The 12,578-nt window shown below is 29.4% G+C and overlaps 1 protein-coding gene across 13 annotated transcripts in view; it reads right to left on the minus strand.

The window, feature by feature from the left end:
• The window catches only part of LOC127728530 (RNA-binding motif, single-stranded-interacting protein 1-like), a 138,559-nt gene that overhangs the window by 58,985 nt on the left and 66,996 nt on the right, over window positions 1-12,578 (minus strand). The window contains exon 1 of one of the 13 annotated variants that reach the window (XM_052235960.1): window positions 1,376-1,912. The exons of 11 other annotated variants lie outside the window; for them this stretch is intronic. In XM_052235960.1, coding sequence (XP_052091920.1) covers window positions 1,376-1,444 — 69 coding nt within the window. In that variant the 5' untranslated portion in view covers window positions 1,445-1,912. Of the gene's footprint in view, window positions 1-1,375; window positions 1,913-12,578 lie in introns of those variants that run through there. One more of the 13 variants, XM_052235965.1, reaches the window with a different exon arrangement.

The following is a 12,578-nucleotide window of genomic DNA, read 5'->3' on the forward strand; positions in this document are numbered from 1 at the left end:
ATACAAATTTTATGTAAATATGGTTGTTTTTGGTTAATAATTAAGTAAATGTAAAGTGCTTTTCATGAGTACAAAATTAACATGTTAATTTAAGCATGTATATGATCTTATATGCACAGTAAAGTTTGGTGTATATATATAAAGTATATATAAGCAATGCTAGTGATTTGATATACTTTCTGTTTTACATGAGATTGAATTAGTCAATTCGTGTCTAGAAAACCCTTTTAAAATTTGAATTGAAATATCTATCATTACTTTTGCCCTTTTCATCCTAAGTTATCCCAAATTGTACTTCAAAGGGATATTATATTATTTCTAGAAATTGCAATACAATTAGATTGTTTACAATCCAATAAGATAGACTAAATGCATTTTTGTGCAAATCAATTATAATATTTTTTTCATAGACACCACCTAAGGTGAAATTAGTATCATGTATTAAATAATTCTTTTTATACTTAGTCTGACAAAATCCCCTCAGGTTAAAACAACAAAAGGATACTTTTCTTGTATGTGTTATTGAAAGAAAAGGTCTCTTGGTCCCTCGGGTAACAAGCATACATCTAGGTGGGGCAATTTTTGTGTTATCATGTATTGACAATCTCGGAGTAAATCTAAATAATTTTGAAGATATTTTCTCAATTCTTAATCGTTCAATGTTAAATGCTATAATCATTTAAAACAAAAATATAATCAAGATACTTGGAAGAAAGTTCAATATCTTCTTTCAACCTAAAATATTCTAAAATTTTATTTGATCAGATATTCAAAAAAGAGGTCCATCTCGCTTTATCTAAACTCTGAGGATCAATCTTAATTTGATCTGATTAAATGTTAATGTGAATTAATTAGGATAATTGGTATATTCTAATCTTTTGACCTAGCGTTTGTTCAAAGTAGGACTCGGATCAGAAGAAGAGTGAAATAATGAATGGTAAATGTTCTGTTAGAAAACTCACCTTTAAAAAACTTGTCAACCCAAAGTTTAACAGTAACATTTAAATGTGAACTTTAGTGAAATGTAAACAAATACAAAGATAAATTTTGTGATAGACATCAATTTTAGAACCCTCATTAATCATCTGATTGCCTTTTTACGGTATACTTAACACTTAAACAGAATTTTTCTTTTTACTTTTATTTGTCTTTTTAGATTTAAAATAAATGATACTTAAAGGTGTGAAGTTGCAAACATCATCAATAATGCTGTTCACACCATCTTAAGTTTCTTTTCAATATTTTTGCCATTTCCACATTTGTTTCAAAATGTATATCTTATCAATGATTGCCATCCCCCTTTTTTCATATTCAAACTCACATGGCCCTTTATGTGTTACTGAAATCATCTTCCAAGGATGTGTAAAAAACATACCTGTGAGTACGGGTGAAATCGATTGGCTTGATTGGCTTCGTTCAAAATTCTTAAAACTCTAACTTCCATCTCCGACTTCCATAAATGTCATGAATTTGTTGTCCTCATGTATGAAATCAAATGTCCAAAATAAAATGGAGAAATGTTTAAAGTGTATGTTTAAGATATCCAGTGGTTTGTACAAACACAAAATTATAATCTCTAGTTTTGATTCAGTGAGGTATTAATCGCTGTCCTTTTCAACATTCTATATGGATAGTTTCCGTTTAAAAGGTGAAAAGATTCGTGGACCGTTTCACTGTCATTTAATTCATATAAGATTTTTATCAACTTTGAGTTAGGTTTATTCCCTGTATTTGATCCGCATGATGAATCACTGTACTGTACGCATCAGGTACTTTTAATCCTGAAATGTTTTTATCCCTCAAGCTAAAATGAAATCCTCTGTCACGCTGTCTTCTTAACAATAAAGTGGACAGGTCGTTTGTGTTCAATCTCTTTTTCCAATCAAAATTCTTCACAGTATTACTCTTAGATGGTCAACAATGGGATATGTCTACAGAAGGGAATTATACTACTAATTATTATCACAAATGATTGACCATACAGGAGAAAAATATCCCATCAGGCGTGTCCAAGTGATAACAGGGTCAAATTATTGATTCTTTCAAATCCTCAAATCAAACTAAAGCTTTGTTCTTCCATCATATATTTTTATTACCTTCTATTTAATGAGACCATGCTGTTTTAATTTAATTACCCGTTAGCCAATTAAATTGGTTGGATAATGCGACTTCGATCATGGATAAAACTTACTTTATCGATAATTTGTCACATTGGCCTCGGCTTTTTGAAGCTAAGTAACTATTGCCTTAAAAAAGGATAGAATTTTATAACCACATTATGATTTATTCAAAATTGATTTTCCATGTTTTTCATGAATACTATTTCATTTAATGAATCTTTACCTTATTTACATTTTAAATATTATGTGACATTTTTGTGCAGGAATATTTTTTCACTAATTTACTGATCATACGATCACAATATAAATACAATTTTGCCAAAATTTATATAAAATTCTAATTAATGCAACTTAATGTCAAGCTCAAATCAATTATAGATAACAAAGTAAATAAACCTTGTATCAATGTCCTTTAAAAAAAGGCATTATAACATAGTCATTGAAAATTAATAAATTGAAAAAACAAAGTCAGTCATTACCTTTCAGAAAACTTAGCAAATCATTTTAATCCTATTATTCAAGATAAACAAGTAAAAAGTATATAGAATTTGTTTTGTCCATTTTACTATGCATGACAAAAAATCATTACAAACTTGTGACAATATCCAATTATCTAATTACAATAGGAGAATTCAAAAGGGTGAATAAAAAACTGTAATGGAAAACCTAAATATCTTTATTCTTAAAATAATTATTAATTACACAATAGCAAATTAGATGCAAAACCAACAATAAAATGGATGGTGTAATGTAATTGGTTTTATATTGATTTAATTTGCTGCCAAAACCCAAAGAGTTATTTGCTAATTGAAAATAAAAGATGGATAAAATCGACAAATAAGATGTTTTTATTAGCTCCATAATATTAGGCGATAATTATCTATTGTCATATCTTCTTTATGGACTTCAAAGGAAGGAATCCAGTAAGTCCTTTTTGACCTATTAACTATTCATTTGTCAATGATGAGTTTAATCCTTCATGCTGAGTACTTGAGTATATGCTTTTGTTTGCAGAATTCTATGGATTCTAAATAAAACGTTGAGTCTTCTTCCATTGAAAACATAAGTTGCTAGCCATATTCATTGAATGTTTTATATTGTTTCAATGCACCAAATTATATAGTCTATGTATTGGCTTAAGAATTTAAAGGTACAAAAATTGTGCAGTGCAATCCATCATAAAAAATTGTGCAAATTCCAGATAAGAGACTATATGACCTTTGAACCCAATGAAAAGCCCATTGTCCAATATCAAAGATGTAAGCTATCGAGATGATAACATGCGCAATATTACTCTAAAAAAACTAAATAGAGTGTTTCTTGATTGGTTATGAAAACTTTATGATAAGATTTTCATACATTTCCTGGCTCTCTCATCATCCCAATCTCCACCTTTCAGACCAAAGCTGGTGTGTAAAAAAACGTCATCAAACCCTGCAATTTCTGGTTTTTAAGAAATACTGTACAAAGATAATTATTGTTCAAGGTATTCACCATTTCAAAATCTAACGTGTTCAGGGAAATATTTTGAAAGGCGTACATCAAACCATTATGGTTAGCTAACATCATACTAAACAATGGATATCTAACCAATGGCCTAACAGCATTTCCATTTTGGTGTATGAACAATGAAATAACCAACAATCCTTTCGATTCTGAAATTGCAAATTCAACGATTTTTTCACAAGTTGGATGGTTGATTAACAAATTGAAATACTGACTAATTAACTTATTAGAAAAAAGTCAGAATCCATATCTAATGACGGAACATTTGTTCACAGCTGGAAGACAATGCATAACTTATGATTTCCCTAGCTATAGCAGAACTGACAAATAGCTAAATCCTAAGTATTTTCAAATATGAACAGGAAAATATATAAAGGTGACAGCTATGAATCAAGTTGTTTCATCTTTCTCCCAATCAAGTTATTCTAAGGAAAAGCATTAAATTTATCACCTTCCCTCCAAGCTAAGTCATAAGTAATGTATCAACACACTTGTGAAATGCTACTATAAAGGAACGTGAATAGCCTAATAGAAGAGTTTCTTTGATCCTGGGAGAATATCTATTAATTCAGCGTCAAAATATAGCCAAAGGTAGATTTTCATTGTTTAAGCCAATCTTAGTTAATGAGATGGTTGCGTGAAAACATATTCTTGAATTTCTATCGGGTCTATGACTCATTAATTAGTGTTATGAAAAATAAAACTTGTTAATTTAACAAAGATATGGCTTTTTTTCAATAAAACCATGTACCAATTTATGGATGTAGCTTGAAATTATATAAACTTTCTTCCTTCTTTAATTCAAGATAATATGCCTTATGTTAATTTATATACAAAATTGCTATTCTACCAACAATTGTTTCTGTTATGTAATATAAAGAACTGCTCTACAATAAAATATTGTATTACTCATTTATCTATAAAACAGAGTAATGTTTCCTAGCTGTGGCAGACTTCAAAATGCTGAATTTGAAAAATAAATCCATTCATTTTGTAGTCACGTATGCAGAAGAAAGTGGGAATCTTTTTATCTTTTAACCGGGAAACGAACTGGAATCAATGAAAATCCCCATTATCCAATATCATTGTGATATCATTGACAAGAATGTCTGTTTCTCCCACTTGTTCCTAAACAAAACAATCATTTTCCAGTTAATTAACCTTTAATTACAATCACAGACTAATTCATTTCCTCACAACTGTTAGTAATTAACAAAAGATTTTTATTTATAGAAAATGGGAAACAGACATCAATAATATGATTGATGTTAGTTATCTACCTGTCAATAATGAACAGTATATCCTGTCTAAAGAGGACAACAAGAGAAAAAATTAAGAGAGATAATACATATTTAAAAACTGAAAATTATGCAATCATCATCCATATGTTGTTTCATTAGCCAATGCATTTGGAAGAAATGATAATTGGCCTTTTCAGGAAGATAAAATGCATATCCATTTTTTTTCAAAATTCTTTTGACACCATCTTTTGAACATGGGACTTATATGCAATGAAACTTTCAATTGCAAATCAACATATTCTACCTTTTTAAATTAAAAATAGCATTTATATTTTGAGACATGTTCTTATAAAAGTATCTTCCACTACCATTTTTTGGGACTGTAATCCTCACAACTATCTCATTTTGGTAATGTTTTCTGATAAGGCCTAAATAATGCCTCTCTTAAAAACTTGTCCAGAATTAAGACTATTTGATATACAGTTTGAATGCTTGACCAACATTGATGACCACATGGTGACCTCTAAATGTCTATCATTGGTGAACTTTTTAATGTTGAATTGTTGTCTCATTGACCCCACTCCTCTTTAAACCCATATCAACAGACTCACAAACCAGTCTATCAAAACCTCTCACATATATTTGATAGGTATTTCAATAACAGTATACCATATCTTTGGTTATCATTGAGAGAGTAGCCATAATCTATTTCTTCCATCATATACAACACAGTTGCAGTGTTAATTTCACCATCTCAGACAATAGCCTATCAATAACTACAAATTGACCATTTACTGATCATAAATTTCTAATTAGAGACAAACTGTCCATTGTATTATGGAGTTTCTATGAATGTCCATTAAGCCATCAATATAAAAATAAGGAGATGTCATTGCCATAAAGTCTTAATAGGCCAAACCAAATAAATTGTCTGCTTAGAGAGTCCAATTATTATTTAAAACATGTTTGCCACAAGAAGTATAAATTTTAGTTTAGGCTTTCTAACTCCATCAAGGTATTTTAGGGTATTTTCTACAAAGACAATTTTTGTTGAAGCCTTATTTCTTAAAGGGGCACTAGCTGTCAAATTCATGTTCACCGAATTGACTCAAATTCTCATATTTGTTATATAACAATGTAAAACATTTATCCAAATTATAAAAAATCTAAAATAAACAATTTACAGGGCATGGGGCCGATAATATGTAGCTTCGTTTTGTGTGTATTTTAGTCTAGACGCCATCTAATTAACTGTGGAGTTGACCTCCCGAAAACCACTGATGCCCATATAAGGGATATAAGCATAAATAAAGATATAAATAGATAGCTCAAATCGTGCAATTGGATTCTTCTAGGTCTATTTAATTTCATTTATAGATTAAAAATATATTTTAATCATCATTTTCACCTGTATAAGAATAATTTTTTTGAGGATCGAATCAGTCAATTAAATGAATTTCCTTTGTTTACTTTCAATGTTGACATTCTTTTCCTTTAAATAACCAAACATGCACACAATTCATGCGTTATCCAACTCTATCAAAGGGGTTAAATTGAAGTTCACATGAATACGGATTCAATGAGGTCGAATTATTCACTTGCAAGTGAATAATGCATCATCAATATTTATTTGCTTATTTTGACAAAATTAGACAATTCTGGCTGCTAAAAGCAAATTATCATTTCACTATTCCACTTTCATTAATGATTGAACAAAAAAAAATCATATTTCATAATTTTTCTATATCTCGTAGCTAGTGCCCCTTTAAAACCTCATAAAAAAAGACATATCAAAGTCCTATTTCATTTTTTTTATTGAATAATCTGAACAGTAGAAATTGGCAAATGAAATGTTTTATTAAGTTTTACTATTGATATAGTTTTTCAAAAGTTTCCCCTCTTTGACCAACTGACAAGTTTTATTTTAAATTCTGTGTAAACTGTACTTGGCACTGGTAAAATTGTTACATTTTTCTTTTTCTCTCTTTTCTAAAAGGATTTATGCTATTATGGTAAGTTTTATCCAATAAAATTTGTTTTTCTAAGGTTTTACTGGACTGATGGTTGGTAAACCCATATAGTTATTGATGTTATGTCTCACATTATGCAATACTAGTACATATATTTGAAATTTCACTTCAACTTTCCCTGTCAATTAAACTGACTCAATCTTGGCTGAAATCCCAAGTCTGTTTTTTATATCAGCTTTGTAAATCTTATTGTATTCAACTGGATGCAAAACATTTTGTACTAAATCAAACTAAATGGGCATTTTATGCAAATAAGTCATGTTAATTTGCATATCAATTACTATGGTTATTTCAGAATGCAATTACAGCTATAAATAAAACTGCAATAACCCTGCTTTAATCTAAAGCCAAAGTAATTCAAATTATCCCTACCTGTGTTAAATCAGAGATATTAGTCCATACAAATGACATGGTATACAAAAATTGTTTGTCTGATGGTCAAGCTAGTCTCTCCTGAAGAAGTTGACAAAAATCACTCCAAAACTAAAAGGATGTAAAAAGATGTTCACCAAATAAATAAACCTTTGCCATCCACATATGAGATTTGGTCATGCGAGTAAATACCAGGATTTCTGGTGGAAGATTTGACATTTCCTACACAATACTTAAGACCTTAATTATCTTATGAGATGTCCATATGGTTTCCTTTTCCATAAGGTTTAAGCCTCAAATCAGATGTCCATTATTAAAATAATCTACCATCGATGCATTTTCAATTATTTTTTGCCTATAATAACTAATTATTATACATTAAGATAGATATCAGCCTGCATTTATTATGATATGAAAACCATAGATAGGCCAGAAGAATGCACAAATTATAGATGCATTATAACTATCTATGTTAATCCCACAAGTAGATTACTAAAGCTAAGCTAACCCAAACTGATTAGCCCTTAACAGATCCCTACTTTAAATTCATTGTTTAAAATTCTTCTACATTTGAATGTTTACTAAAAAAATCTTGATGTTTAAGTTTTGCAATGATTAACATCCAAGAATGAATATTTAAGGAGGGTAGGAGAGAAGAACCATTTTAAAACTAATAAAATGTTCTAGACTACTAATACCTATAGATAATTTAGGTACATAACATGATATATAAGTTATATAAATTATTGACATATAATTCCATGTCACAATATTTATGAAACAGATTCATTGATGCTTCAAATTTAAACATTTTTACTCTAAGGTCCTCCCTGAGATTCAACTTGACAAGTTCAGACAGAAGTAAACACTAATAAACTCACAGAGGTGTATTCAAATATGCAAAGAAACTAGCACATGCAGAACCACAATTATTTCACCGACTTTATACTCACAAACCCATGACAAAAAAAATGATGAATGGACATAGAAAATTTCAGCTTTAAATAACCATTAAAATTTTGTATATAACATCTAACAATTAAAAGAAAATATGATCATTTGAAGCGAGTAAAATTTCTTCAAGTTTATATATTCAAACTTATTGTATGGTAAGATCAATATACTTGTGAATTTAATATGCTATTTAAATATGGTTTGAATTTCATCAGCTTTAATATGCATTCATAAATCATTCTATGACAGATTTTTACTTTCAAGTTTATAAGTACTGTAAAAGATTTAATCAAGATCCATCTTTTATTAATGCAGTGAATGAAAACAAATTAATTTTTTTACCAAATATTTGCCTATTTTTCTTGTTACACAAGACAGTGAATCAACCCAATGGCAATGGCAAACATCGTTTAACTAACAATTTGTTTGACCATTTAGTGAAATTCTAATATGTCCTGTCGAAACAAATATTCAAACAGAAATTTGCAATCCATAGTGTCCAGTTAAATCTGTCCACTGTTTAAAGTTATCAGTTAAATGAAAGCAAACAAATATTGACATATGTACTCAACAGACTTATATGGTTGTGGTCTATTGTTGAATGGAGGATATATCAACATTTGCTTTTGTCCTTTCTGAGTAAATAATACCTTAACAAGTGATAGCAAATGAAACCATCTTAAGAATTCTGTATGCAAGATAAATTTATAACTGTTTAATTTGATAATGACCCAACCCTTCTCAAATCTGACCTTTCGTTGTCTGGACCTGATAACAGTCACCTGATAAATATAGACTAAATTTATACTATGAAATGCATCAAACAACAAAATAACTTAAATGCAGTCACACCCAGGATGTCTCAAATTTAATCATGTATACAGCAAATAATATATCTCTATTCAAAAAAAATATTACAATTAGAATTGAATATTTAGTTTACACCTACCAGCAGTTGACAACTGAAAGTTGTTTTTGCAAAACAACATATTACAATCTTAGCTTAATTACTAGTTTAGCCGGTTACAAAAAGGATCCTGTTTTTCCTTTTCTGATCTATGTGGTAATTTAGAGAGGTCACCCTACCTTGCCTTACCAAGAGCTCATATCATTAAGGTCAAATTTGAATCTAACTGGTGCATTTGTCTCATAGATTTGTCAAAAAAAATTTCATATACAGTCCTAGATTTAACAATTTTTTTTATTTTTTTTTTCCAGAAAAAAGATAATTATTAACGTTTGAATAACATCTATATGCAAAGAAAACTTTTATTTTTGGAAGGTAATTAATTATAAGAGGTAGCTTTTTTTGTCAATTTTACTGAAAACTTCCAGAGGTGGACCAAATAACAAAGTTCTTTAAAATATGAATAATAAATAAACTAGAAGAAGGGGCATAAATAAAATTAAAAAAAAGATTCTTAGAAATCTTTCTATAACCCTTGTTACATTAATGTTTGTAGCATAATTATTGTCTGATCAAGACATGAGCCATACAAAATCTGTGATGCTGTCTCCTGAGAATTGGTAAACCAAACCATATTGATACATTACGATTAAAGTCATTCATCCAATATACTTTTAGTCACAAAATATAAATGGACATATACCATAACAAGGTTGTACCCTCTTGGGATTTCTCTACATAAAAGTTATTAGGCAAACCATTCTATAAGCAGTTAAGAAAATTTTGTTTCCTTTTCTCCAAAGTGTAAGATGCAAAAAAATTCTTATGCACACACAAAGTTTTAAATGTATATAGATTGTCAGGTTTACTGCACATTGATATTGTAAAATATCAGTCCCTAGCCACAATTTGAATGTTTTGGTGAGTGTTCACAGAAAACGAGCAAAAACTCTTCATATTCTCTCTAACCTATGATATTTTACAATATCTTTATCCAGAAAACCAGATAATATGTTTTTCCAACTACATGCATAACTGTCTCTCCGGCTAAACAGTTTTACACCTAGTTGTCCTAATGAAGTAAGCTTGATAAGTTTGGCTCCCATATTGTGATGTTGCTAATAAATTTCTTCTCATACATTGTGATGCTAATGATAACTTCTTTTCAATTGTCTCAAATATGTGACACAAATTGAAAAATTACTGAGCAACTGAGCAGGTTAATAAAGGCACAGGGTGCATATATTACAGTTAGACTTTTGTACCAAGTCAATTTTGTTTCACACTGAAAATAAAGCAACATCTTTTCAAAAAGATATATAAACTGTAGATTGCCAACTAACTAAAAAGGTTGGTCTTATTTCTCCTGAATTTTGTTTCATTTACAATTTCAAAATCAAAAAGAAATGAAACATTAAAATGCTGTGAAATTCGGAATAAAATATTTAAAGGAATTTTTCCTTTATATATATATATATATATATATATATATAAACAAGTCTAAACTGAAAACAACGTTCAAACCTATGATTGCGTTGGATAAAAACCGCAATTTTTATACGTGTGCATGCAAAACAAATTTCTATACAAGTCTAAATCGAAAACAACGTTCAAACCTATGATTGCATTGGATAAAAACCTCAATTTTTATACGTGTGCTTGCAAAACAAATTTCTTTTAGAGGGGTCTAAATACAGCACAAACAACATTTTCCAAAAGACCAAAAAATGAAAAAGTACATTTTAACAAAACGCATTTGACTAGCAGGTCGAACAACGGATGTTCTTAAAATCTGCTGACTGCCATTGGCGATTGCCAAATAAACTGATCACCAGATGTAACAAAATGGATCTTAACTATTAATTTTATTACCAAACAGAAAACAATAAACTTGCGAAAAAGATGGTATACCGCAAACATAAGGTGCAAAAATTAGTACACCATATCCGGATTTCGATAATTGATGTTTCTTCAGTGATGTTAGAAATCGAAACGGTATTTGGAAGGCCATATAATTTACCTCAATTTAGGATAAACTCTTGAATTTTGATATATATATATATATATATATATATACTGTCATGTTCTCAAATGGGTTTAACTGGCTTCAAATTATAGTAAATCATTATTTGAAACCAGTCAATATCTGAATCGGTTTTTCCCTAAAATATGTGTTTTAAACAAATCTTGATCTTATTCAAATATGTGTGAATGTTATGAATCATGAACTAGCAACATAAACATTTAGATGATATAAAAACATTGAAATGTATATTAGTTTTGACTGGTTAATTTCTTAGTTGTAGATGTTTTTGGTTTTTTTTAACATCAAACAATGAAATTGACTAATGCATATGCCAATTGAAAATCGATCAAGTTTTTAAAAATCTAAAATCCCTGAAACACAACACAAAAAACATATATATATGATTAATATCTGAAAAAAGTCACATTAATCAAGTGGGAAGAAAATACAGGTCTGTTTTAATTTGAAAGCAAAGTAATTCTCCATAGAATGTAACAGAAATTGGAATGATTATATAAAACAAGTCAAGTTTAACATAAACAGTAAAGATTATTCATAATTCGTTTAATGAATATAAATAATGTTTTGATACACAGCATGTCTTCTGTCATATAACAGCAATGGTAAACTCTAACAACAGCTGTCATATTTCTATCGATTTTTTTCTGTGACAATGCCATATAAATCTATTTGTTCTATCGGAAACAACAGAGAGCAGAGCTGAAATCATTCTATAGTCTTAAAATGTTCCCTGTAGGACACTAAATTGGAATTGAAAAAACTATAAATCTCTCTTTTGTATTTGAAAATGAAAACTTTTTTGTTGTTTTAATAGTATGGAATATTTTTTACAAAAATCAATCTGAGAAAAAAATAAGTGGATCAATTTTACAAAAAGAATAACACAATTGCAAATGACTGTAAAAAAAACTACGACAGATCTGGAAAACAGAGTATGTATTTTTTTTTTAAAGTTTGGTTTTTACCAGAAGTAGATACAGGGAGGCACTAAACATCTAACTATATATATAGACAAAATTAGTACAACTCTTATAGCTCATAATGTACTAAATCAAAGGTATTGACTGGTAACACAATAAATGAAATAATAACAGCACCCTCTATCAGTCAATGTCCTCCAACGAGCATTGAGTGGAATTTTGGGGTTAGGAAAACAACAGTAAAATGTTCTACATGACACATAACCAGCAGTTGATCTGTGTATACACCAATGCTCACAGAACCTATGACACATACCCAACAGTAGGACATGTGTATACACCAATGCTCACAGAGCCCACAACACATAACCAACAGCAGGATTTGTGTGTACACCAATGCTCACAGAACTCAGGAAACATACCTAACAGTACAATCTATGTGTACAACAATGTTCAGATAACTCATGACACATACCCAACA

This window comes from Mytilus californianus, unplaced genomic scaffold (genome assembly GCF_021869535.1).
Source record: "Mytilus californianus isolate M0D057914Y unplaced genomic scaffold, xbMytCali1.0.p SCAF_2, whole genome shotgun sequence".
Classification (NCBI taxonomy): Eukaryota; Metazoa; Mollusca; class Bivalvia; order Mytilida; family Mytilidae; genus Mytilus; species Mytilus californianus.